Genomic DNA, 27,565 nt, shown 5'->3' on the forward strand with positions numbered 1-27,565 from the left:
CTCCGTGAAGATGGTTAACTAGCGAAGCTGAAACGTGCAGCCCCGGTATTTATCACTGGGTTGATCCCTAGGGTTCATTAGAGTATTGCTCATTTATGAGGTTACACACACGTTCGGCTGCGACGAAGAGAACGACGTCACTGACGGTATGCCCGCAGTCCGCCGTTGTCGCTTGCATTCGATGTCTCGAATTTTCTCGGCGGTGTTGTTAGCAGCATTCGCCTGCCACTGCCGCTTGCGAGTCTTCTAAATTAAATTGATTCAAAAATTAAATCTGTCCGTCACGCAAAACAATGATTGGCTCATGCCCCTTTAAGCAATGGCTGATAGCGCCGTAAACCGGCCTCCCCATTACGACGACAGACGAGAAGTGAAATTCTACGCTGGAATGATTAGCGGCTACGCAGCCAGCTTTCGAAGCAGACGACGACGACGAACGCGGGAGCAGTGGCACGAGCGCATGCCGAGCACGAGCACGAGCGCAACCCGAGGGGCGCCTACGAGCGAGCTGCGGAAGAAGACGATGACGCTCGAGCGAATGCTGGTGATTATAGTTTTGTGTACACAGGCGATTTCGCCTAGCCATATACGATTTCGCCTATAGTAGGATACAAATTTAGAAACAGCAGTTGGCAAAAAAGGTAGAGGGACCACGCGTGGTTGTGTTACTCCGCCAGCCAATCACAGAAGCAAACAAAATTGTCGTCTTGCGAAGTTTTAAAATGGCGTCTTACTTGATACGACTGTACTTGTCGTACTTGTACTTTCCGCTATAATAGTTAAGTGAAAACGTATAAAATTACGCGTTTATAATTTCATTTTCGTGGTTACCGCCTTATTTAGGTAACAGGGAAACTTTGAAGTACGAACTATTTTAAGCCTCGCGGAGGAACAGTGGCTGGCGGTTATGAGGGCGTGGACGGGGCTTCACTGCAGACTTAAGTTGTATGCGACTATAGACATATAAAGCTTCGCTTTATTAAGGTACATTGCACAATTGAATCCAAGTACAGTACAGTTAAAGAAGAATTAAGAAAAATGGCAAAAGTGAAAGGTGAAGTCCAACTGAAATATGCAAGAAATTGGAATGTACACAGGGGAAAAGAAAGTCAGTGGTTTAGGATTTTAAACCACATAATATTTTCTACAGAGTGAAGGAATGTCAATTAGCTGGCATGTTTAGGTGAAACCGACACCTACTTTGAATGGCACACAACCAGCATGCGAGAACATAGAACTCCATCGCTGTGTCAAATGCATGGTCTAAGCCAGCGCGCATGCTGTGAAACATTTTTAGTGGACTGGCAGTGGTACTACGATCAATGACTGGGTCGCTATAGTGTGCCTTGAATTGGGAGGGCATTTCAAGCCTCCGGCTTCGCGCGACGTGGTGGCGTGTGCAATGTGGGGGGGGGGGGGGGGGGGGGGAGGGGGAAGAGAGGGGAAGCGCTCAGCTCGGCATCACCCTGGACTCGGAAAGACAGTCGACAGTCGCTCCACCCCAGCCTCACCGACACTGCTCGTGGGCCGCCATTCCAGTACGATTTCAAAATTCTCGTGCCACTCCTGTCCAACTCTCGAAAAGGATTAATCGAACAGGCCTAATCGATTAAGTCGATTAAATTAAAGGTGGACATCGATGACGATTAATCGTTTAGCGGGATACTTTTAATCGATTAATCGATTAATCGTTCATCGATATTACCAACCCTACAGTTCAGTTGCTATTTTTCTTCGCAGTTCTGGCTGGAAGACTAAAAAGTGCTACGATAGCGCTGCGATGCGATGTGAGAGAGTGCTGCACAAATTTTTGCTCTTCACGCCACTACCATGAGAGGCAGCACATGCATTAGTTACTTGCCACTAATTTTAATTCTGGGTTCTCTAAGACAAGCAAGAGGCAATTATTTGTCCACAATGAAACTCGTGCAGCTAAAGTTTTTAGAAATGTTTATTAGCCATAGCAAGACACTTCGTCAAATAAATTGAACATTTTAAGCGTGTGTCCTTCAGTCTTCCTTTGTTTTCACTGCAGTACATATATTTGCTCATGCGGTTGGGTTCATTAGAAGACCAGCGAAAATAGACCACCAAGACACATGCAATTTCTGGCGGTCGCATTTGGTGTAACCATACATTTGTATGACGCATCCTGTCGTCCCATCAAAACATCTGTCAGTTCCACATTGTGTTCCAGCCAATTCTGGCGCTCATTTTTGGTAGACAACAGGGCTCATATTGCTGTTAAGAGAGAGCAGCATATTGATGATTCACATGTTAAATTTGTAGCCTAGAGAAAACCTTGACTTTTCCAGGGCCCACTATCGAGAAACGTCCATCCTACGCCAACAAACTCCGCAATGTTCCTGAATTCAGCAAACATGCCACTTATGAGAAGATGCATGATCTCTATCAAGATATGTGAATCTGCAGTTCACATAAACATTGTTCTCAATTTCATCATGCTTATATTTTACACAATATCAAATGTTATGGTACAAAACAGTCACTTACCCCCTGATATCCATAATAGAAACCTTGCTTGTCTGCATCTTTCTTTGTCCTGTCGCCCCATTTTCCTTCTGTGGATGAATAGAACCACAATTCTCCAATGTAACAAGACTAAAATATTTTTTTTAATGCGATATCAAATATACAGTTCCCATGTTGACTTCTGCATCTGCATGCCATATTGACCATAAACAAAAGAAATCAAATTAAGTGCTGAAAATTATGCAAAATCGGGCTCACAATACGACAGATTGAAAACACATTTGCTCCTGTCAAAAGCAGAAAAAGGGAAATAGAGACAGCCTCTGATGGACAAACTTTTGTCACAACAGCAATGGGGGCTCAGAAACATGCAGAGTCAAGCATTCCTCACACTTGAAATTCGCACTTTCAGTTCCGATTCAAAGCTATTGCACATAACTGATACATAGTCATGCTCAAAAGCTTCTGCACCCCACAAGTTCTGAACTTTATTTTTGCTTTCTGCCTGAAGCATTTACTACAAACAAGGCAGTAACGCAGTCAAGCAGTTGAAAAGACTTGAAACAAACTGGCAATTCTGTTGCATTATGGTCTAGTGGCTGCTTGCCACTAGATCAATGCATCATAGGCAATTTGCAAGGACGAGATAAAACTGTTGGGGCAATGAGAACAATCGAACTACAATATGAACAAAAAAAAAAAAAGTTCTAGTGCAAGTGATAAAAGCAGCTCACGATGAGAGTAGAAGCAGGGCATCTCAGGACACTTGCCAGAGAAACCTCAGCTGTGCCAAAGAGCTTATCACCATGCTCGACTTGGCTGAGGATCTCCACCATAAGTGGAAGCCTGTTGAAGGAAAATTAAAAACGTCTGAAAAAAATTGGAAGAAAGCACTACAAGCTCCCAGATCAAAGTGTTAAATGTCTAAATGAAACAAATAAAAGAAATAAACCAAATGAAGAGAATATTTAAAGATAGATAGAATGCCAGTTAGAATAACACATCTCATGTCATAAAGAATTGATTATTAGGAATGGCACTTTGTGCCGGGTAGAGAGTTCCTGCGAAATCCACAAAAGACATGGAACCTTTCTGTACAGCTTAAATTTTAGGCTAATCACAGTACCATGATGAATACACTAGCCTATTAATAAGACTAATATGAATGTATTAATAAGACTAATATGCATGTCACACACAATGCGGTAAAGTCATTGCACTAATCAAATGCCAAACAGATTGTGCACTCACTTCTTAGTTCCGTTTGTAAAATTCGGATTTTCTTCTTGCACTGTTTCTTGAACTGCTAGCCAGAAGCGACAGTGTAAGATGCCCCAATTATTTCTTTTCACGGTTTCATTACCTAATAACCAATTTACAAAAGACAATGCGGAGGTGCACTCTGTGCTGAAGCATACAACAGTAATCCAGCTCACTCTTGAAACGCCATCGTGACCATCTTGTGTGTTGCAGCAAAGTTGTATGTGCTGAAGCCACCAACCACAGTTGCTATCAGATTGGGCACCACCGTGGTCCATTTTTGCGATTGAAAAGCATTGCTGGTACCCAAGAATGGATAGTGATATCTGAAATAATAAAATGATGCTTAAGCAAATCTACTGACTAAGCCACTAAACAAAAGCCACAAAATAAAAGTTAAAAAACCCAAGCATGCCGAGAATGACCTTGTTTAGAGTGCCTTAACCTGTTAATATCTCATATACGGGACAGGCATGGCGAGCGAAACGAGGTCCAAATAGCCACAGCAACGTCAGAAACAGCTCTTAACGGTTGCCAGTATGCTTATTAGGCATCTAGGTGCTCTTACTGAGACTAGAGACGGCGCGTGCATGCCTGTATAATTAAGAAATGCGTACCGTGGCAGTGGCCCCTTTCTATTCTTGGTATGCTTCACCGCAATAATACACGCAAGCTTCACCGTATAACACAGCTGATTGTGGCGAAGCTGACCAGTCAACTCTGAATTATCCTGTGAAGGCCAAGTTTGAGATCCAAATAATGGAAGTTTGGGCCCATAAAAATGCATAGGCGCCAGCTGGGACCTTAGGTCGGGATTGAATTAACCTAAAAATCGAATTACCCAGAGTGAAATCAACAGAAATCTACTTTATTACCATGTTGTATTTTGCACACCTGGCAATACAGCATATCCTTACAATTAAACATCTGACATGAAACCCTGGGGCTATTGTCATTCACTTACAACAGGCCACACAAGATTTCCTAATGGTAATTCAAGTACAGCAAGACATAAGGGTAAGGCATCATAAAGGTGATCTCGGATAAAAAGTTGTAGAGATGGCTACTAGTGTATATTTCATTCGCATAAATATTTAACAATTGGTTTCACGGAAATGATCAACTTCAAACTTGTTAATGAAAGAAGTACTGTAAAATGTATTAATGACACAGTGATAAAAACTCGACTGCTGCAATTTTGCTTTTATAGGAAACAAGCAGTCCTGTTTATATAGTAGTGCCAACCTGCAGTCTGACGCTCAGCTGTACAAGGAAGTGCTTTGTAACTTGTTCTTGCTTGTGGCAAGTTCAATTACAAATTACATGAAGTTATGTGTTTTAACATACCTAAGCAAGACAGGCTTTGGGACACCGTAATGGAGGGGCCGAGGTATATATCAACCACCATGCATTCCATAACATGCACCCACAGCATGGTACACCAGTGGCTTTTTCATTCTGCCCCCATCGTAATGCGGCTGCCATGGCCAGATATTGAACTAGTGATCTCACAGTTAATAGCAGCACACTGCAGCCACTGAACCATTACAATGGGTCATTTCCAGTGGTTGCTGGTGGTAATGGGCACACACCGTTATGGTAAATGACTATTCCTGAAGGGCACTTGTTGCTTTCATGAAGACGACAAGGGTAGCGATGGGTACTTGTTGGTGATTCATAAGGAACACTTTTGATGCAGCGCGAAACAGCAGAAGGTACAAGTAAAAAGCGCTGTGTGTTGTCTTTTTACTTGTGCCTTCTTGTGTCTATGTTAAGTTTCGCGCTGCATCAAAAGTGTTCCTCAAAGTTTTTCATGAAGAGCCTTGCAGAATGCAGCATAACAGTAAGTAATTACCTCACATAACACTGCATTGCCTTGCCACGGGTTGATAAGACGTCCAAGCTTCTTATATCCAGCATCAGAGAGAAATGGTGAAACTGCTCCTCGTCTCTGTCATCAGTCAGATCAATCACTTCACTCTGCTGCCTCCCGGCATCTTCAGGTGCACGCAAACCAGAGCCTAAAGAAATGTCACCGTCATCATCATTATCATTTATCAGCAGAATCTTAAGTTCATGGCAGCACAAACATCTCTTCCAGTCTCATGTGAGATGAGTCCTATTTTATACCCGCAAATTTACTAATCTCATCCCGCCCCTATAACCCTTTTTTCCCATCCATTTAATTTAATTTTCTTTCCCTCGATACCTTTCCCGTTACAATAGCAAGCCGGCGGTTATCTGTTCCATGTGTTAGATGACCTGCCTAAATACATTTCTTCATAAAAGGTTCGTGAAGCAGAGACATCACTTTCTGAGGCACTGAATGGATAAGCAAGTGGGAAGAGTGCCTGTCACCCAAATGAAGTACTGTGCAAAAGTGAATGTTCACCAAAAACTGACCAATACAAAATTATTTCATATACTATAAAGGACCCTGGTACTCTGATACAATATGCAAAGCAAATTTGACATGCTAAAAACCAGGGGAGCTGTGCAGAGAAAGCCTTGCATACTGAGTATTACATAAATAGGAGTGCCAGGTGTACGTGGCCCTTCCAGCAAAACTGCTGACTGATTTGCACTAAAATTTTGCACAGAGGTAGCAATATGCATTGGGTTCAGCCTGTGAACTTTAAAGTTAGCAAAATCTCATGGACACGAAGCTGAGGAAGGGGGGTAGATAGCGCACCTATTTTTATAAGCTTACCTGAGAACACGCCTTTTCAGGTATACACACCCCATTCATTACAGATGATTTACCTTGTGGGGATCGAGGTGCCTTCCCGCGCCTCGTCCCCCAGCTCGCGCGTGGCACTTAGCTCGATCTCTGGGAACCGCCGCCGTAATGGCAACATGGCGGACATGGTTAGCGCGCCGGACCTACTTTCCCGCACAAACCGTGCTTCTCCCCCCCCCGGGATTGGACTTGCCCCGCGAGAACACGTCACCGGGACGCGCCCTGATTGGCCTCTCGAGCGGCGGTCCCCGGGACCCTCTCCACCCGAGCTCTCGTCCGCTGAGCGCTTCCTCACCGCGGCAGATGCTCACAGGCCCACAACGATGTGGTTACATGAGACCTTTGTTCTCGCGACTCCTCGTTCTCGCGCATATCGAACCGCTACCCAGTTAGCCCTAGCGCAGTGAGCGCGCATACTCGATCGATCTTGCGGTGAGCCTTGGCCCATAAGTGCCGTGACTGTCGCACTGTGCTGTATCTTGGGTGAATAAACCCGTGTTTGTTGGCGATCTGACTCTGGAGCCTTTTCTGCGCCATGTCGGACAGTCAACGAACCCTGCCGTAGTGCCTTGGTGCGTTGCGGAGTGGAGGAGCATCGTGCCCTTTCCTGACCGTCGCTCGTAGGGTAAGCCTTGTGCAAACCCATCTCCACAACCTTTAGGCGCAGCAAATACGCCACAAAAAACTTGGCACAACAAATACTGTCAAGCAGTGATTTTTTCCTGCGACTTGAGTGTTGCCGATTTTGCCTGCTTCAGAACTTGTCTGTGTTAACCTGCTAAAAGCAAATACCTCTCTCGCATCCTTTCCCCATCAAATTTCCAATGGAAGGTTTGGGACAGATGAGCGAAACATTTTTTTGCGAACATAATTTATTTTCTGTAAAACTTGACACACCATTAGTAAAATCGTAAAACGAGGCCAAATTCGTAAACCTTATGAAAAATTCAGGAGAGTTGGCAGGTATGTTTAAGGGACCCTGAAACGATTTTGACATTTTTGTACAAATGTACTGAGTCGTTAGAGCAGGTGCTTCTGATCATTAAGTGACACATTTAAACGCTCCATGTAAGGCGTAATTTATTATGAGGTATTAAAAATGTGCATCGCTACCGATCGCAGTGGCACCACTTCCTTGAGCTTTCAGCCACCCCCTCCCAATTGACGTAGTCAGCCCAAGTCAATTGGGCAAGCTATCCGACAGGCTACCCAGGTTGCATCATCGATAATTTTTCCAACTTTATGGTGAACGAACGCTGTTCATAATAATTGGAATGTTGGTTAAGTTGTTTCTATAAAAAAAAGTAACAGAATGAGAATAAACAAAGACTATTTAACGCTACACTCAAGCACTTCTGGTACACAGCAAGTCTTGCCTGCTTGTGTTACAACGTTCTCTTTGTTGACGCGAACTGTGCGATCAGTGTTGGTCTCGAGCTTTCTTTTCGCAACGCCATGGATCACCCTTATTACATTGTGGGCTGCAAATCTAGCGATCGGCGACATGCCAAGCTGTGACATCGAGTCCCTCTGCAAGGCAACATGCTAACGGAGTGGCGGCAGCGCATCAGGCTATTGATATCTGATCGCCGCCAACATCTATGCGTTTGCGGCCGTCACTTCACATCGAAGGATTACTACCACAATAGAGAGTTTCAGCATGTCCACTATTTGGGTACACACAAGCACAAGTGGACTGGGCGTTTTATCGGATGAGCGGAGGTGCCCACGTAAACGGCCGGCACGGTGCAGCCGCCTGGTGGCACAAAGCTCAACGAGACAAACATGGAGTTAATATGGCAGTAACCAAGTGTATTCTACTTTGTTGTTGGTGTAAATTTTTGGCAGGAGCGTAACTGTGAACAGGCCGTGTATTTAAATGTTTAAATTGTTTTACACTTCGTTACAGCAATAGTAGCTCTGTGTTTGGTTGGTTAAGCTTTGCGCCACCAGGTGGCTCCACCGTGCAGGCCACTCATGTTTACGCTAAAGCCCCTTCATCAGACCGGTAGTTGTATTGGGGGCTTTAGTTTACACCTCTGCCCATCTGTCAAAATGCCCAGCTGGCCTGTGGTTACCGGAACCCCGGACACGTTCGGCGCTGTGACAGAACGCTCGCAATCCTCGCTGCTTGGATAGCTTTCGTGGGGGATCGACAGCCAGGCGGCTAGCGTAGAGGTAGGAGAGGCCTCAAGCGCCGGCTCCAAGACAACCGCAAGTAGACGACACGACATCACATAATCACTCGGCGAACGAGTTGAGAAAAGGCATGGCTAGGGAGGAGGGTAACTAGTAATCGTCCGTAGCTCTCTTAATATGAGATGCTTCACTTAAATTGTGCCGCTAATGTTTTACTGTAGCTACACCCTACGTGTCTATAAAATTTGCCAAAACCATTTCAGGGACCCTTTAATATCATGTTTGCAAGCATTACTTGCCCCCCCTCCCCCGCTCTCACTGTTTCGTTCACAATAAACCCAAAGTGTGCATTGTTTGCAGTAACACCACTACAAAAAAATGACGATTTTAGTGTAATGCCAGGGTGATTTTAGTAGTGTCATCTATCACCGCTACAGGGAATGGTGCATTTAACATAGCGGCGGTAGAGGGTGCCACGATTACGTTGCAGCGATTTTATCAGAATGCTAAAATGCTTATCGGAATGCTAGAAAGAAAAGCATGTATAGCATACCTGATTAACTCAAGCAAGCTAGGTGACTATTTGTCACCACCCCGTTTCAAAGGTGATGCCAGCAAATCATTAGCAGCAGTAGCAGCAAAACTGACAATGTTCGAGTGGTGGCACCACAGACTACCCGACATTTGGCTTTGCTGTGAACAAAACAGACAAGTAGTTCTCACAAGTTTGGTGTTAAACTGAACCCACCGCAAGACGCTACTTCTGTGCAAAATTTTAATGTGAATGAGTCAGCAGTCTAGCTGGAAGAGTGATGTACATCTGGCACTCTCATTTATGCAACGCATTGGTATGTGCACGATTATCCACCACTTCAGACAAAAAGCTACAAGGCACTCACTGCTTTGCGCTGGCCTTAGGTCACTAGCCTGGCTGGAGGCAGCATCAGTGGCAGACCGCTGATTTTCAGCACGTCCAAGTTTTTGTGGGGGCGAGAACTCCAGATGTCTACGTGGCTGACGTGCGGGGCTTTTCTCAGGCAAAAGTTGCGTTGGTGTTCGGGGCCGTGCGTCTCGACTGCGTGACCGCGGAGCAGGATGTGGGCTCTCACCCCGCCTTGTGGCTGTGGGCGGGGGTGGTGGTGGTGGCGACGGTGCAGGACGATTCTCGGGCAGTGGCTCTTCCTGCCTGCCATCTGTTTCATTTTCAGTGCCTCCTATTGCCTACAGGAAGTGTGCAGAGACCTTAAAATGGGTCCTAGATCACCTAGGGTGGCAGGCATTGTTCTAGGTCAGCAGTTTTTGGGCATGCCATATAGAAAGTTCTCCAAGGTTTGAAGCCTAAGAAAAAGGCACAAATGGAAAAGCCAGAGGAAACAGGCTGGCTACTGCCATCAGTAAAGGCACAATGCCTGCCCACTCTACAGCAAGAAGGGGATAGAATGTGGAGAAAGAAAGAAAAAGACTACAGTGAAACAAAAGCAACAAACACAGCACTGCAGTAGCAAGAGAGAAAAATTATGCAGATCCCACTCACTGTGGGTATCAATGTAAGCGAACCTTTCTGTGCTGTTTGCATTCATTGAAAATATTTGGTGGTGATGTTGATGGCCTATGACAGTCGTGACATGATGTTAAATGTTATCCTGCGTGCACCACTTGCGGCTGTCTACGTGGTACACAGAACATACTGCGAGACGTGTTTGCTTGAGGCATTGTCGTGCGCCATTGTTCGTAGCCTGCGAGAAAGTCAGCAGTCAATCCTTCACAGGGGTGCATCACATCATGGCTGAAGCATTGATTCGCTGGACAACCTCTCGTGTGTTGTCGTCTTGACACTGCGGTGCTTTAGTGTGGCTTCGCATTTGCACGCCTTGCGGCAATTATTTGCATGTACAAACTTGCACATGTTTATTTTTCAGAAATAGTAGTAACGTGCCTATCATACCTAGAATTAATATTTTTACAGTTTGTCCGCAACTTTGACCATGTCTAGTAGTAGCGTTTCTTTTATTGAAGAGACCCCGAACAAAGCATGCTTTTTAACGGCACCTTTCCCATCTCCTGCGATCATCCCACGTATGGAAGCTGCCATGAGCGAAGAGTGGCTATTATTCACCCGTTTCGTCGGCATTGGCTTTACGCAGTCTCTGCCGCCTCTTTTTACCATACTATCTGAGTATCTTTCTATCATACTCCGGGCTGTTGCGCATGAGTACAAAAGTAAGCGCTGCAGCTTCTGCAATGCTTTTATGGGGGGCTAATGCGTAATTACAGCTGTCTAGAGGGCATTGTGTCGATGGCCAGGGAGTTCCAGAGGGCATTGTGACATGACCAGAGAGCTCCAGAGGGCATTATGGCGATGCCCACAAAGTTCTTGCTGGAAGAGGCTCAAAGACGCCTCTCCCGCTTCCCTACCATGAATGTACTACACATTCTTAACCACCCCGCAATGCGGCATGCAAGACAGCGACAGCAGCAGCAGCAGTGTAAAAGTGGAGGGAAGAGGAAAAGAAAGCTTCACTTTAAAAAAGTGTTGCATGTTACACAAACCAAAGAACCAAAAAAAAAGAAAGAAAGAACAAGAATGCTGCATAACAGTAACTAAAAGTAGTTCAAGGAGTTTCAATCTATGAAAAGCTGCTTCATTCTCTCATTTATGCCCCCCTCTATTCTGCTGGGTAGTGTTTGTCATCACATGGGATGTGCACCCTGCCTCCCCAGGCCTTAAATAATGCAAACCATTGTTCAAAATTTTCCTAATAAAGGCATTTCAAGTTATCTTTTCGTATTTTTAATGCCATGCAGCGAACCCACCAACTTGGCTGTGACAGTTACAAGTACCAAGTTACAAGCACTGGCATCAGTAAATCCAGCAGAGACTCTTGGAACCAATGGGAAAGATATCAGGGGGTCATTAGTCCCACCAATCAGAAGCAAATGGGGCAGACACCAATCATGGTGCATAAGAACCAAGATAATGTTATGTACTCGCAGTCCACAACTATGCTTCAGGTGCTTTATTTGTTATGTGCAGATTAATATCCAATGCACAGCAAAGCCTGCGGAACGACATGTCTTTCTTTCTTTCTTTTGCCCTCTGCCTTTTCACTTCTCCCCTATCATAGCAACACAGCCGTGGACCGAGTGACACACAGTCTAACACCATGGCACTTTTGAATAGCTTGAAAGGCAAGCAGTGCCATCTTGCTTGCTTTTTCGTGAAATTATAGGGTGTAACATCCAAAGGCCACAGACATGTTGTAGGAGGGGCTCCTGGATTATTTTGAGCCTCTAACATGCATCTTAACTGCTGCACATGACCTCTTATCCACTCGACCCTTATCGGAATGTGGCCACATGAGTCGGCAATCGAGTCATCACAACCTTACACTCAGCAGCAGAACACCACAGACACTAAGCTACCATGCATGCTCTTCTGACAGATGATGTTCATTGAAGGCACATCTCCAAAGTGCCCCCCACCCCCCCTTCTGCAGACTCTCCTGAACTCTCTCAAAGACATCCGACAACAGACAGGCATCATTTAAGAAACACTATATTAAACAGTAACAACAAGAAGTAAAAATAAAATATAGCCAGCTTACCTCTTTTTCTGAAATCTCAACATGGACACCAACAATTGGCCTGTACTCAGGTGCAATTCTACTCATCAGAGCTTCATTGTGCGGAACAGGAGATAGCTGCATTAAGGAAGAAAAGGAAAAGAAATAATGTTATATAGTACAGCCAAGAGAGGAATGAATGGTCATACGTAACAGCCTGTTACCTTTCTTCAAATATCTTTTTCCACGTTTTATAAAGCAATATATATATATATATATATATATATATATATATTCGGTTTAATATTCAAAGGCCAGTTTAATTCCCAATTTTCACAATAGGCTGAATTCAGTAGTTTCGCTGTTCACACACTGCAAAAAATGTAATTATTATCTGCAGTGGGCATTTAATTTTACATTTGTATTCAACAGAAACTGCAGCAAGAATGATTTCTCACTGCAGTTTCGACAGTACAGCCAAAAATATTTGTTCTCAGATCTGTACATATTGACCAAGAAACAGGGACCAAGAAGGCTAGCCAGCACCAAATTCTTGCCTGAAACAAGCCTTGCACAGAGACGAAGAACTTTGGAGAGCTGGCTGAGAAGTCGCCGAGAGGGATTTCCGTCTCCCCAATCACAGAATCGGCGGATGAAAGCAGTACCTGTGGACAGCCAGAAAGCCAGAAATTTTTAGCAGTGTCAGCAGATATTAGGGTCATGCTCTTGCTGTTGAACCCCCCTACAATACTTCACATAATGATCTATCAACTATAATGATCACACTTCAGTTACACAGAGGACTCGGGGTCAAGCGAAACTTGCTTATATGAAACTGCCGGCTAAATGGAATGAGGAAAGCAAATTTGGTTGCAAACCTGGATGCAACGATTACCCGCTATGATCAAACAGTGCCCTTGTCTCTGTAAGGTAACTGTTGTGACATTTTTGTTTATTTTCCTTTTTTTTTCTTATTCTTTTTTTGCTATGACATTGTTTTAGCTGCTCGTAGGCACTTTCACAAGCATGTACATGCCCACGCGGACGCACACACACACGAGCATGCAACAGCGTTTCTGCGAAAGATAATGTTTTCGTGAAGGTGCTCATGAGGCTACAGCAACTTTCACAAATGACATACTTCTCACAATCAGCACCACAAGGTGAAGCACGAAACCAGATGCCTATCTTTTTTTAATTACACAGGATTGTAACTGCCTGTGGCAGAGAGCGCCACAAGCATCCTTAAGTTGATCATTTGACGAGGTGGATGTTACTTGAATCAGCAAACACAGTGTTCAATTACTTAACAAAATTCACCTAATAATCTTTAAATTAATTACCGTACCAGGCAAGTTCCAATTGCACAACTGTGGTCAATAAATGTTCACGGAATGTCCATTTAATAGGAATGCTGTGGACTGCGGCAGCATAACAATATTTGTCAACAAAATGTGCCACACTAACATTGGTGCTTTGCTAATTTTGACCCGAAGTATGCAAGAGAAACTTTCAGGGAAAAGCATGAGTGGGATGCCAATGCATTTTGCTGCCCTTTTGGGGATGGATATTTCATTACTGAACCCAGTCTCAGGACTTGTGCAAAGAAACTACAGTACTCACTGCAGTGACTATGGTGTTCTGTGGCTGAGGACGAGGTCATGGGTTCGATGCCCGGCTGCAGAGGCCTCATATTGAGGGGAGCAGGATGCATAAACGCTCCTGTGCCATGCTTTGGGTTCATGTTAAGGCACCCGAAATTGTCATTTAAACCGGAGCCTCGACCACGGCATCTCTCGTAACCAGTGTGTTAACTGCTTAGGAATGTTAAACCACATAATTTGATTTGATTTGTTGTGCGAGTAATATGAGCCTTTACAAGTAATCAAGCGGAAGAGGTGAAACTGCACTATTTGTAACATATGACTGCACAAAAATTTGTACAGCCTTAAAAAAAAAAAAAAAAAAAAAGTTGAGCAGATGACAGACACAATCAACACACAAAGAACTGTTTATCACATGTCATAGGCACATACCTGAAGGGTCGGATGAGCAGCGAAAAATCTGCGAAGTACAGGATCACTGCTACGAATGTGCAGTGATGCTCGCTCCGCTGGAAATTCTGGGCTTGCCAAGCTGGGAAATGCTTCTGTAGCTACTTCATGCCCAAGCAAGTGATAAATGAAGTGGTATGGACCACCTTGGCCAGCTGACAGCTTGTTTCCTGAGCATTCTTGAAGCTGTAGAGGTCACAGGACAATCATTTATTACATCTGACATAACTACCTCGTGCAAATATAATCCAAGGTCAAACATGATGGTCAGAGACCGTGCTCTCTGAGTGTAGTGAAAAGACATTTCCTCTTCTTGTCCGAACTCAAATGATAGCTATAACAGGAATTAAAAAGAAAGAAATAGTATAAAGATGAAAGGAAGCCTGAATGCCTTCATTTTTTTTTTTTTCGTTAGTATGGATATAGGCTGGCTTTAAAGATCACCTCACCAGGCCACATAGCAAATTTTGGTTATAAGCTGGAAGTTATTATGTGGCCTCTAGGGAGCATTCTACAGCAAGAATTATTCAAATTGGTTCATTAATAGCCGAAACAGAAATACTTCAGTGCCACAATCCCATGATTTCAGGAGGCGAGCGTCACTGACAACATAGACACTCTCTCCACTTGCCCCCATCTAGCCTCCGCAAGCGAAATTCCTTCCCTGCGTTCTCCTATACCGGAGCTGGAGGATCATATGACTACTACATCATGGGCCTCGCCTTCCTTTTTTTTGTTTTCTCCCTTTTTTGCTGCGCAGCACACTTTTGTGGACAATCTCGCGAGCAAGCAGTTGCGTTCGTCTCATTTCACACAGAGCATGATTTTGCGCGCTGTGCACGAGAACACCTGACGAGCGGTATACGTCAGTGCTTCACGAACACTGAGGCAGACACAAGCAGATCGCAGAGCACGATCGTGCAGTGGCACTAGGTAGAAAATGACATGGCTTCGCTCTCTGCGCGCACGACTGCATATGGGAAAGAGCAGACGGAATGGAAGCACATCTCTCTTGCTACAGTACGAAGTATAACAAAGACACGCAGACATTCGGTTTGTATATTTTATTATTTCTCTAAACTTCACTTCGTATTATTTCTCTAAACTTCACTTCGTATTATTTCTCTAAACTTCACTTCGTCTATTGAAGCAACAGATTATTCTTGAAGTAATGTGTCCCTATAAGCGACGTCATAGCACTGCCATGTACGTAGGCACACTTGCGCGATAGACGTCGACTCTCTGGCTGGGAGCGCGGCGCCCGCGAGAAGAAGGCCAAACGGTGTTTGGTTTGAAATTGAAGCTCTTTTTGTGGCGTGTAGCAGTGTAATACTTTGCAGGCACGATCATTAGGGCACCTTGTATGCACTGCGCTTGTCAGTTCGAAATGGTCAGACCTGGTGAGGAACCCCTTAAATGAATATAAAAACAAATATACATATACCAGTTCTGCACTGTGTAGCGACTGAACACAGCTGGCTGCTGATATCCTGCATTCAAAAGCTCCGAAAGGTGCTTGTGCCTCCTCTACAGGCACCCTGCAGATGTAACTCCAGCCCCGACAAGGGTGCTTCTAGCGGAGGCACGAGCGTAACTTGAGATTAGCAGCAGCAGCCATAGAAAGTTACTATACTGGCAGCAGCGGTCAATGTTTTTAGAACATTAGCAGCGGCAGGGTCATTACACAAAGTCCGGCCGTTCTCCTCGCTTTGTTTTGTTCCGGATAATTTACATTTCAACTGAAAACCAAGGTTCTTGGCGTAAACTGCACGAATTCCAGATCCAAACCACAAAACCTATTGTGCAGTGGGGTGCAAGAGTGTTTACAGCAACGCTCCAGGTACAAAGTTCTTTGCCAGCACGGATATCAGAGATGCAAGGACCCAAACTCTGTACCCAGCTGGTTCATTGAAGAAAGTCAGCTACATGGTTGGTATTTTCACTGAAGTTGTTCTTATGACAAGCAGGCGCATCGTGGAGTTACCTGTGGTATGTTTCTTTTCCACGCGGTAGCACATGTTTTGTTCGGGAGAGAGGGCGTAATGTGCACGAAGTTGATGAAAGTAAACTCCAATGCCAACTGCTGCTGGGTGGCACTCGGACATTAAAACTGTGTCTTAGGCCAGCAGATATAACCCCGCTACACTGCCAGGACTGCCATTAATATGTGTTAATTATTTTATAACATTTTGGAAAAAGCAAACACGCATGTGGTGTGGCGCTGACAGTGATATGACAGCGTCTTGCAGGCTGCCGCACCGTTGTAGATACCCTTCTTTAAAAATCGTTTAAGCCATTAAGAAGGGTTCGCATTCCAAAGTATGTGTCCTTGATCATCTGCCAATGGGTTACTTGCACACATGACGAACTATTGTGTTTTGCAAAGCAACAGGCGATGTTTTGGGACAGCTAAGGCGGTGCGCGTCAAAGTGACGAATGTGCTTTAGTATGCTTCACCTAAGTACAAACCTGTAATAAGGTGAAACATATTGATCGGAGAAAGGTGAGCTTGACATGTAGGGTTACCGCCCCTGTGACGGTTGTGAAAACATCATCCAGAACAGAAAATCAACCAAACCATACAAACTGTTTCGCTGAGGACAAGAACCTTGACATTGTCATTGCTCTTGCTTCTTCTACAATAAAACTTAGAACTGTGTTTTGCCTTTTTCCCATTCAGAAAGCAGCACTTTCTCATTGCAGAGAGATACAGGTAATGTTAGTGTGAAAGGTCGTTCATTTCTGCAAGGAGGATATATGACTAACGGACATTCAGTGTACCCCAAACCTAAAGTACCTGGCCCGACCCCATCACAGTGAACACTAGCCTACTTAAAAAGCTTGGCTAGCCATCAATTACGCCGTTCTAGCTTTCTTTACTAGATTCTGCTTTCGGCTCGTGAATCTCTGAAAGTCTGACATGCTTTCCATGATAAAAGAGTACTTCAGGCACGTCACTGACTTGTGCACGAGTTTGACATTATCTTATGACCATGCAGAGCAACAGCAGTAGTCTGTCAACACTTTCCTGTAACACCGGTTCGACAGTCGCTTGAATTCTTCGGCTGTTAACCTGAAAACAAGAACTCGATGAGCATGATGCTGCAATTAAGTTCTATAATAATTTTCTGCCTTGTTGCCGCGTTGAAATAGTTTGAAGAACGCATATCCCAATGATTTTGAAACCACCTGCAAGAGCCATCTCCTCGACTTCGTAGACGTGGCTTGCTCTAAACATGAGGTTTCCCTTGAGGTTAGTACTCAGAATGAACACGTCTAAGTCTTGCAGTTCGAGGAATTATGTCGTTATGAACAAGGACATACTGTTTGTTTCCATAACAAGTACCGCGCCAACCTTGCGTGGCGATTTTTAACTTGGCGATGGAGTCACCCTCTCTTTTGCATAACTATTGCCTCCGAGATTGCGCGCCACCCAATCTCTGAGGCAATGCCCATTTGGTGGCACTTTTCAATAGCCGATGGTGGTGCCGCCTAACAATGCGCAGTATGCCTATAGCAATTTCAGTGAACTGTAACTTGACCGCGTGAATTAAAGGAAAAGATATTCAATTATTTTAGTTTTTCCAATTCCTGCATAACAACTGCAGCTATTAAGGAATGACTGGCTATACACGTCTTCACAAAAAAACTTGCAAACATTTAACTGGGGCTGACTGGAATGAAACTTCCAGACAAAATGTGTTTTGAACTTAAACTGAGAAACTCCAACCAAGATTTATTGAAAACCTTATGTTTTAGAGCCTATCTGGCTTCTTTTTTGGGAGTGAAGCAGCAGGATGTGCTGGCATGAAATGCTTATAAGTACTGCTGCACCTAACGCCGTCTTGCCCCTTAACTCTTTCCCTACCATGGGGGAAACAGGTGTTTTTTGTATGTTACGGCAGATGTTTTTTTCTGAAGGAACTACTGCACTCAATATTTATGTATACATAAACAGAAAGCAAAATGAATGCACTTTTCATGCATAAAAGTTTTATTAACAAGATGTATGTCATAAAAAAGATATAAATTGTTAAAATCAAGATTGTGCGATAAAATTGAACAAAGTTTGTAAAGACACACTTGGTATCTACTAAGAAAAAAATTTTACGAAAATTGTGAGATATACAAAATGTCATCATCATCATCATCAGCCTAAATTTATGTCCACTGCAGGAGATAAATACAAAAATTTAACTGCAATCACTACAGTTGGGCATGCGGCGTTTCAAAGTTGGGCATGCGGGCAGCCATTTTTTCGTTCTCCTTTGACTATCGCGAAACTTCGGAGCGCGTTTAAAAATTACCGCCTCGTTGGAAAAAAGCGAACCTGCTTAGAAAAACTAAAATTCTCCTCCTTCACGTCCGATAGTGCAGTATGTTCGTGAGCAACACGGAAGGTCTCAAAAGCGGCGTTTCAAACCATTGATAGAGAGCTAACGATGCCAAATGGGTGCGGTACGGAAAGAGTTAAGAAGAAGATAAACTGTCTTCGAAACATCAAGTTTTTGAATAAATTACAGCTATTAGCTAATCATAGCAGTATAATAAGGAATCATAGCAGCACAAATGCATTGGAATACTCTTTCATTACTTCACACATTTCTGTGTATTCATTCAAATGAATCTCTATCATACTGCACTTGGTTTCAAGCAGGTTAATTTACAGGAAGAGACCCTTCCAGCTGCCCTATCTCGTGAAAATGCAGCAATAATGTTTAAGCTATTCTGTTCTATAGCTTACTGTTATACAGCCATCAAAGCCATCAAACAGCCATCAAAGTGCATACAGCCATCAAAGTGCATCTAGCAATGCACTCAAAGGAATAATGACAGTAATGACACATAGCTTCAAGTTGTAGAACTCCTACTACATGCTTCTTTGCATGTTTCCTGCATGCAAAAGGATGACACTTGGCAAGTATGATGGTTTTGAAACACTTATAAGATATTTTATTTTTGTTTCCTCATCTGAAAATGCTAGTCCTGGCACAACCGACATTACTATGAGGTCATGACACAGAATAAACGTTTTCATGTTGTGTAACAATAACAATAGAAATGATGATCTTGCTTATAAAAAGTAAACAAGAGAGCTGCGCACATTTCTTTCTATGCTCCCCATATGGCAATCACAACAATCGCAGGAATGAAGCAAGCTGGTGTATCATGACGTCACGACACATCCACCTCCAGAGTGCAAAAATAGAACTGGTTTGTAGCAAAAAGTAATAATAGCAAATTATTTAGGGTGCTCTGACACTTGCCGATGGATCACATCTTTGTCATCAATCAGGTAATCAAGAAATATGCAGAGTACAATAAACCTCTCTATATGGCTTTATGAAAAGGCATTTGATTCAGTAGAGATACCAGTAGCCATAGAGGCATTGCATAATCATGTAGTTCAGGAGGCATACATGAATATTTCAGAAATATCTACAAAGGTTCCACAGCTACAATGGTTCTCTACAAGAAAAGTAGAAAGTTACCTATCAAGAAAGTGGTCCCCCCCAGGCAAGGAGATACAATCTCTCCAATGCTATTCACTTCATGCTTAGAAGAAGCATTCAAGCTCTAAGATAGGTAAGGCTTAGGAGTGAGGATCAACGGCGAATATCTCAGCAACCTTCTTTGCAGATGACATTGTCCTATTCAGAAACAATGGGGATGAATTACAACATATGATTGAGGACCTTAATAGACAGAGTGTAAGAGTGGGATTAAAGATTAATATGCAGAAGAAAAATATAATGTTCAGAATTCAGAATCGCCATTAGCCTCTAGAGTCTGTAAAGGAGTACATTTATCTAGGCCAATTACTCAGAGGAGTCCCTGATCATGATAAGGAAATTTACAGAATAAAATTGGGTAGGAGTGCATACGGCAGGCATTGCCAAATCCTGACTGGTAGCTTAAAGGGATACGGACACAAAAGTTGGCGTGTGGTTTTTTGCATCGGACAAAAGTTGAACTGTTGAAAATGACGAATACAACAAGCTGCTTTGAAACAAAGAATGAGAAACGTTTTTTTGCGATTTTCTGTTGCACCTTGCCTCCAAGCGGCCGCCAGCAGAAGCTGAAATTTGACGTCATAACATCCAGCCACGCACGCGCCGCCAAGGTCGGCCACAGCCGTCGCAGTGTTTCCGGGGGTGTTGGTCCCTTGCAGCGTTTAACCCCTTTCAGCGATATTCGCACGTGGTCCGTCCGAAAGATTATCTTCGTCGGCGCTCCACGCAGGTGGTGCGTCTTACATGCACCTGCCCGCGGTCGTCGCTCGGTACTAATGCGTTCGTCGCGACGGAAGAAAATGCCCAGACATTGCTGTTATAACAGCATCATCGGTCGTGACACACCGTCGCACACGTTTCCCAGAGACGAGAAGGTGTGTAAATTTTGAATACCTGCCTGTCAGCCATCACGCCCAGCCTGGAGACCTCTACTAAAAATGACTTCATTTACGCGGACTACTTCGTCGACAATGATTATGTAACCAGCCCGGCTGTGCTGAAAAGCCTTCGCATGCCGCTCAAAAAACAACGCCTAAAGCCTGACACTGTGCCATCGGTCTTCTCACGAAAACGCAAGGCAGAAATGATCAGTGGCACGTTTGAAATGAGGAGGCGAAAAGATGTTGGTACTGTTTTCGATCACTTGCAGCCTTCTTGAGCAGTGTGAGGGCGAGGCTGGGGCGAGATGCCCGAGGCTGGGCACGAAGGCAGTAATGTCTTTAAAAATGTTGGCAAAGCATAGTAAAACAATACAAGGCTAGTGCGCGAGAGCGTGACTCACGAGATCAGTCCTACATGGCAGCGGGGCAGACACACACATAGCTCTGCTTCAAAAGCGTAAAAAAATGGGGAGAACGCCAGACAAATGCTGCCATCTGTCGGGCGGCTGGCAAAGTGGACGTGAGAGTCTCGGAGGTACTGATACCTCACAGCAGTTGTTTACGCCGACGGCATAAACTACTATTCACCAGTCATCCACGCAGTGCTAAAGTACCCCGCAGCTGCCTCGCCTGCGTGCGCTCTTGAAAAAGCAAGTTTACAGAGGAAATGACAAACAATTCTTGCACAAGTGTCTGGTGCAGAGCGAAATCTTCGCGCTACGGTTCGCGAAAACCTGACCGGCACTTCCACGGCTGCCTGCTCTTCTTCGTCGCTTGACGCAGAAGTCTCGTAACCCCGTAAGCAGTAATATTTCTTGCCAAGTTGGAATGGTCCTCGTCTTCAGATGTGTACTCATCGCTGGTAGAGGCACCAGAACTCGAATCCATGCTCGCGATGGCCGCGTCGGCGTGCTTCGAATGACTGCGGCCGGCTGGCTGGCTATCCGACAAGGGTGTCGTGACGTCACGCCTTCCAACTCCCGTGGGTCAGGCGGCGAGGCACGCGCTCACAAAAACACCAAAAATAAAGTCATCGGCTCAAAAATGAGCTAAGTGACTACTTCTTTTTGGCGTAATCACACACTGAGGATTCATTTTCAGCATTTCCGTAAAATTTTCAGATTTTGTGTCCGTATCTCTTTAAGTTACCACTGTCATTGAAAAGAAAAGTGTACAATCATTGCATTCTACCGGTGCTAACATATGGGGAAGAAACTTGGAGGTTAACAAAGGAGCTCAAGAACAAATTAAGGCTGGCACAAAGAGCGAAGGAACAAAAAATGTTAAGCCTAACGTCAAGAGACTGGACAGAGAGTGGTGTGGATCAGAGAGAAAACAGGGATAGCCGAAATTCTAGCTGACATTAAGAGAAAGAAATGGAGCTGGGCAGGCCATGTAATGTGTAGGGTAGATAACTGGTGGACCATTAGAGTCACAGAATGGGTGCCAAGAGAACAGAAGCGCAGTCGAGGACGGCAGGAAACTAGGTAGGGTGAAGTTAAGAAATTTGCAGGCTCAAGTTGGAATCAGCTAGCGCAAGACAGGGGTAATTGGAGATAGCAGGGAGAGGCCTTCGTCCTGCTGTGGACATATATATGTAGGCTGATGATGATGACATTTGTCAGTGTTTCATTTCTTCTAGGACTTACAGGGTTTGGACTTCTATTTAACGAAAGCAATGGCAGCTTAGAACTGTCATGTCAGTACTCCTTTAAAAAGGTTTTCTGAAAAGTAGATCAGAAGAAAGTACAGACTCACATGATTGAGGTTTGCAGCAAATGCAATGGTGACTGTGAAGACATACAGAGCCTTGGGGTGTTTGCCAATCTCGTAGCAGCCATCTTTCAGATTGAGGCGGGGCGTCAAGTCCCCGAGGTCAGTTCCTGCTGCTTGGTCAGCTGGCTGCTGCGCAACCACACGCTGCAGCCTCAGATCGGCCCGAGCAGGGTCTGCAGAAGCTAGGGCAGGTGCATCTGGAACAGTGTCCTCCTCCAGATGCAGCCCTACATGAACCTCTGGCTTGGTTCCGTGGTATTTGTTGTTCAGCAACTGATGCCATTTTGCATTCTGCAAAAAGGACAGCGAGCTTACAAAATAATTGCAACACGTTAGTTTACTAATCAATAAACAGAAAGAAAAGTGCACTTAAACCACATAACCTAGGGGCACATTAACAGAAAATATCAAGTCAAGCCAGGCTGCAACCATTCAACTTAAGGAAATGAGGAGAGGGGCAGAAAGTGACACAGCGCTGTGCACAGTGCTCTTTAACTCTCTGTCTCTGTCCTTTATTTCCTTTAGTTTGCGCGTGAGCTGTGAACACCATCAAAACGAACTATTACCGACGTGTCCACTGGTACTATGGAATTGAACTTTCAGAATAGCAAAGGCCATTTTTAATGAGCGCATTGGTTTGCAGAACACAACATAAATGTGGATGAAAGTGGGTGGTACAACCTTCGGATTCCAAGATGGCTGCAATATTATGTGTCCCCCATTATCCTGCTCATTTTCGAAACAAGTGTCTAAGGCTAGTGTAATATGATTGGCATTTTTTTTTTTGTACCTGAAAGATAAAGTTTGGCTATGAAGGCTTCTGTAGTTCGGTCTCATGATTAATTCTGACTGTCTCATGTTCTTACACATGTGTCAAGTGCTCGATTTGCAAGCATGTTTTCGTCCTGCCCATTGGAATGCAGCCGCAACAACTGGAAACCAAAACCACAACTTCATGTTTAGAGGCACCACAAACAGAGTCACTGTGTTAGATGGCTGAAATCTGTAAGTGGATCACTGCTGCATTTAAAAATTCAGCCTGGCAACATACTTACATCTTTCTTAGGGAAGAAGAACACAATCCTGCAGAAATATTTCAAAATTTGTTACATTGTGCAATAAAAAAAGCAAAAAAGTAGACTGACAATGCTGTATGTGAAAGTAAATGCAAGAAACGAATGCTTGTTCCATAAGTTGCAGACACATGTCACATTTTGTGCCTTCCACATCTCATGTATTGAGGTAAGGAAGGATGTTCACAAAGGATTGTAGCTTTAACACAACCAGCTATGCAGCTGCAAGCATTCTGCAAGCTTTAGTTACATCCAAGAGAGTTTCGCAATTATATCATGGTGCAGTATAGCCAGTCTTATCGGGCATATGTCTGGTACTATTGTGGGTCATTCTCCGTTACAGTGAGATTAAATTATGGTATTCTCAATATTAGGCTCCCCCATTCTTCTAAAGAGATGCTGTGCACTTGCCGTCATCTTCAAGTTCCTTACCCATGATGGAATACTTAACTGCAGCCGTAATATTTTCCTATGTTTAGTGGGCCCACTTTGTGCTTGTTTGCCCATGATCTTTCTCACAACTACTGAATGCAGCAATAAGTGGAGTATCTATTACTCCACAATCTGTCTTCCTTTTCTGCCTAGACCGATGTGCTTCGCAAGACCTGGACCACTTCTGAGAGCATATTGCACTCAGTAGAGCACCAGCCTCAGAATTGACAGGTTGAGGGTTCAATTCCATAACCAATTATACAGCGATGCATAGCCTTCTCCACTTTCCTCCGTTGCATTGTGAGCGTTAACAGATGATGTCTGGTGAGACTACAGCTTCGTTTATGCTTAAAAGAGACTGCACAGGAAACACCTTCACTACATAGCCTTCCAAGCAAGAAATAGATTGAGTAACATAGCGCTCGCGAGAAAAGTTTGGATGAAACGAATTCAATCAAATGCCCATTTATTAATACTAATCGAAGTTTCAAGTGTACTCAGAGAACGGAATCAACAACCGCAAACGTTTCAGTTGAGAAGCGCTCAGAGGAAGTGAACAACCTTTAAATAGGGAAAAACTGAGCTCACACAACGATGTATTGTGAGAGTGAGCTCTGCGTGCAAAAAAAAATTATAACAATAAAAATACAATGCTACAGTTATTGAAACATTTCTGGCATGAGCGCAGATGCAGAATGTAATTTCACTCACCCTTACACTCTCCGGAATTCCGCGTATCTCGAGCACAACGTACCCTACGCGATCCTTCTTTCTTGATGAGCGCTCAACTACAAAACACTGCAGTTTGACAGGTGTCCTGTGAAGCCTGTGCACATGAAGACCTCGGCGATCTACGCCCCATGCCAACTCCGTGTTGAAGTTAGGATGACAGGAGTGTGGCACAGGATCTGTGGTCAGCACTTCGCCGTCGAAGCTGGCTTCTATCACAATGTCACAGCCGTGCCTGGTTGGGAAATGTCTTCCTGTAAGTAAATGTGCACATGCGTGCTCAGATAATATTTGAAAGAGACTGTGGTTCCGAGGTATATGCTGTAATGCAAAGCTCCCACTACGCTATTTCTCAGCGTGCTACAAGTGTCTCACCTTCCAGGATCGAAGTGACGATGAGATAATTTTTGTTCATGCTGGCATATCAATGATAAAAGGCGCAGGCGATATTTACAGCTCACTAAACTATTTGCCGTCGACGGAAACATCTAACTACCAACAACATTCAAGCGAAGCGCTGTTTTGAATGATCACAGGAAACGTTTGCCGCCGCCTAGTGCTGTGCGGCAGAACGTGTAACTACCCTAGGAAGCGGTTGCTGCAGCTTCTCGTTACTCCGGTGGTCTCGCGTCACCTGTGCTATAGCGAAAATGTGAGTCTGTGCTTTATACCAGGAGCGGTACCAAACACTGACCGTCTGTCAAAAAATTTATTTCCTAAATCTAGCGTAATACACCGAGGAGCTCGCTCCGGTGTGCACCGGAAGTTGGTTTGTTTATGAGGTGATTTCGCAGCGGAGGTCCGAAACATCCGAAGCCGTTTTTATGAAATCGTAGCGGTGTAGCGAGTTGAAAATGCACGACTGGCGATCCGTTTAGTGATGAACTGACGTCTCAAGAGAAAGTGTTGAAGCTTCTGCCATCGCTACTGGTCTTTACACTGCAAAGTGGTTGCGGAAGGTTGTGGCCAAGAGTTTCTCTGGAAATGCATTCTGGGTAGGTTGGGCCCAGTTTGATGGAGTATTCTGGCTTTGTTGTGGATAGAGGCTCAGTGCGTCGTTGTGATTTAGGAAAGAAAAGCCATTTCGAGCGGTGTCCGTGCATAGTTTGGTACACGAGAACAGGAGTCAAGTCTTCGCGGGGTGTCGGGCTGTGATGGAAATTCAATTCAACACGCTACCGTCATCAAACTTCCACCCATGACATCGCCAGCTAGCGCCATAGCCACTCGCTGCCAGAGCAGTAGGCTAAGCCTAGTGCCTAAGCCTAACTTTCTCGGCGTTCCCGGCCGCAGGGATGCAAAGACGTGATTCCCGGGAGCCCCGAGACGAGACTCCCAAGCGTGCATCCAAAACGACGGCCGCCGCAAGAGCTATGCATTCGCAGACAAGGCCAACGGGATCGAGCAACTCCGGTGTTTTGATGGTGGGACCCAACTTCAAAGTGGGCAAAAAAATCGGCTGCGGCAACTTCGGAGAGCTACGACTAGGTAAGTCACTGTGTCATCATCTATGTTTTGATGGTGGTTAATTCACACTTTAACTTCGTGTACACCGAGGTGCCGATGCGAGCAAGACAAAGCCGGTGGAACTTCAGAGCACTTCAAGATCGTATGTGTGTTGCCCCGATGTGATGCGAAACAACCTTGTCCGGCGAAATCCTGTCGGCGGTTTCTCTGTTTCGATCCCGACGAAACAAGTCTCGCCTCTTTGTGAACTCGGTGTTGTGTTACACCTTTACACTGCTATAGCTTAACACGTAATGTTCGAACAGCTTCAGAAATTCGGGCGCTCTCTAGTGTGGTAGTTTGTGTAGGAGTGGTGTCGCGGTTTCTGATTTGCCACTGGGCCCTCGATCGCAAACTAATTTCCTTGCGGGCTTTGCTTCGTGTTAAACGCGGTTTAGGACTCCCCTTACTCGTGCTGTAGTGTGTACTGCAGAACTCAACTAGCGTACAGTCCCATCAACTCAATGGCAAATTAGGGAAAAACAAAAGTTAAAAAAAAAATCGAAAAGTTTAGGACGCCACGGATAATCGTGTTGCGACATGTTGCCGAGGCCGCCTGCCCCCGCATGAGAACGCTAACCTTTTAACTCGGGGGACAGAGAGAAAGCGACGAAGTGAGCCAGCCCGTTTTGGATGGGCTCCAGCGCGAACGGTTTTCGTTCCACGGAAGCAAGCAACGCGCGTGTGGGCCATTTGCTGCTGCGACGGGCAGGCCCGCATCTTATGTGCTAGCCGTGATCGATTTGTGCGTCGCGCGGTGCTGGTGCCTTATCGGGCAACTTTTATTTGCTCTCTTCGGAGAGCTCCCCGAAAAGAAGACCCTATTGAGCCGCGGCATCGCTAGCTGACGTAGCGCACTATGACTTGGACGATCGCCCGAGATTTTCGATCTGTCAGGTTGCGCCGGCAAGTTAAAGCGCTCGCTGCCAGCCCGTCCGCCCGCATTGTGCGCCCCGTTTCGAATCACTTTTTCGACCCGCGAGTTGCAGCGAGTCCGGGTGGCCCGTCCTTCATTCCGCGCGCTAGGTTGCCAAACACTAAACTCTCAGCGCACGGAAGCATGCAGCAATCGTCAGTTCAGAGCTGAGCTTCCCTGGGTGTAACGGCCTTCTCCCATCGCTAGCCGGGTCGAAAGGAGGGGGTGGTGCGTCGCTCTATAACTGCAAGAGATGTTATGCATCATTTGGCGCGACCCCGGGCGGTGGAAAAAACTAGCCTGCGTGACGCACGGTACACTGGTCGTGTCACCACACCGTCCGCGTCGGGAACCGCGTTTACGCGACAACGCGCTTATAAAGTGCCCTCGAGCGACGACGGAATTGCCTGCGTGCATACTACGCGTCGCTGCGAGGAAGCGCGTGCACTGTTCCGTTGCAGGCGGCCGAAAACGGTCGCAGTCATTGTAG

At 45.0% G+C, this 27,565-nt stretch overlaps 2 protein-coding genes across 2 annotated transcripts in view; one reads left to right on the forward strand and one right to left on the reverse strand.

Moving 5' to 3' along the window:
* LOC119442919 (centrosomal protein of 120 kDa-like) overlaps positions 1–25,361 on the reverse strand; it is a 52,049-nt gene extending 26,688 nt beyond the window's left edge. Inside the window, exons 1-11 of the mRNA XM_049663046.1 lie at positions 25,029–25,361; positions 24,636–24,907; positions 22,402–22,710; positions 14,232–14,435; positions 12,753–12,860; positions 12,238–12,333; positions 9,532–9,853; positions 5,609–5,774; positions 3,930–4,079; positions 3,228–3,339; positions 2,515–2,582 (exon numbers count right to left, since the gene is read on the reverse strand). Of these exons, the coding sequence (XP_049519003.1) occupies positions 2,515–2,582; positions 3,228–3,339; positions 3,930–4,079; positions 5,609–5,774; positions 9,532–9,853; positions 12,238–12,333; positions 12,753–12,860; positions 14,232–14,435; positions 22,402–22,710; positions 24,636–24,907; positions 25,029–25,068 (1,847 nt within the window). The 5' untranslated portion in view covers positions 25,069–25,361. The remainder of the gene's footprint in view (positions 1–2,514; positions 2,583–3,227; positions 3,340–3,929; positions 4,080–5,608; positions 5,775–9,531; positions 9,854–12,237; positions 12,334–12,752; positions 12,861–14,231; positions 14,436–22,401; positions 22,711–24,635; positions 24,908–25,028) is intronic.
* Positions 25,362–25,449: 88 nt separating this feature from the next.
* LOC119442922 (casein kinase I-like) overlaps positions 25,450–27,565 on the forward strand; it is a 52,339-nt gene continuing 50,223 nt past the window's right edge. Inside the window, exon 1 of the mRNA XM_037707990.2 lies at positions 25,450–26,141. Coding sequence (XP_037563918.1) covers positions 25,949–26,141 — 193 coding nt within the window. The 5' untranslated portion in view covers positions 25,450–25,948. The remainder of the gene's footprint in view (positions 26,142–27,565) is intronic.

This window comes from Dermacentor silvarum, chromosome 2 (assembly GCF_013339745.2).
Source record: "Dermacentor silvarum isolate Dsil-2018 chromosome 2, BIME_Dsil_1.4, whole genome shotgun sequence".
In the NCBI taxonomy this organism is placed as follows: domain Eukaryota; kingdom Metazoa; phylum Arthropoda; class Arachnida; order Ixodida; family Ixodidae; genus Dermacentor; species Dermacentor silvarum.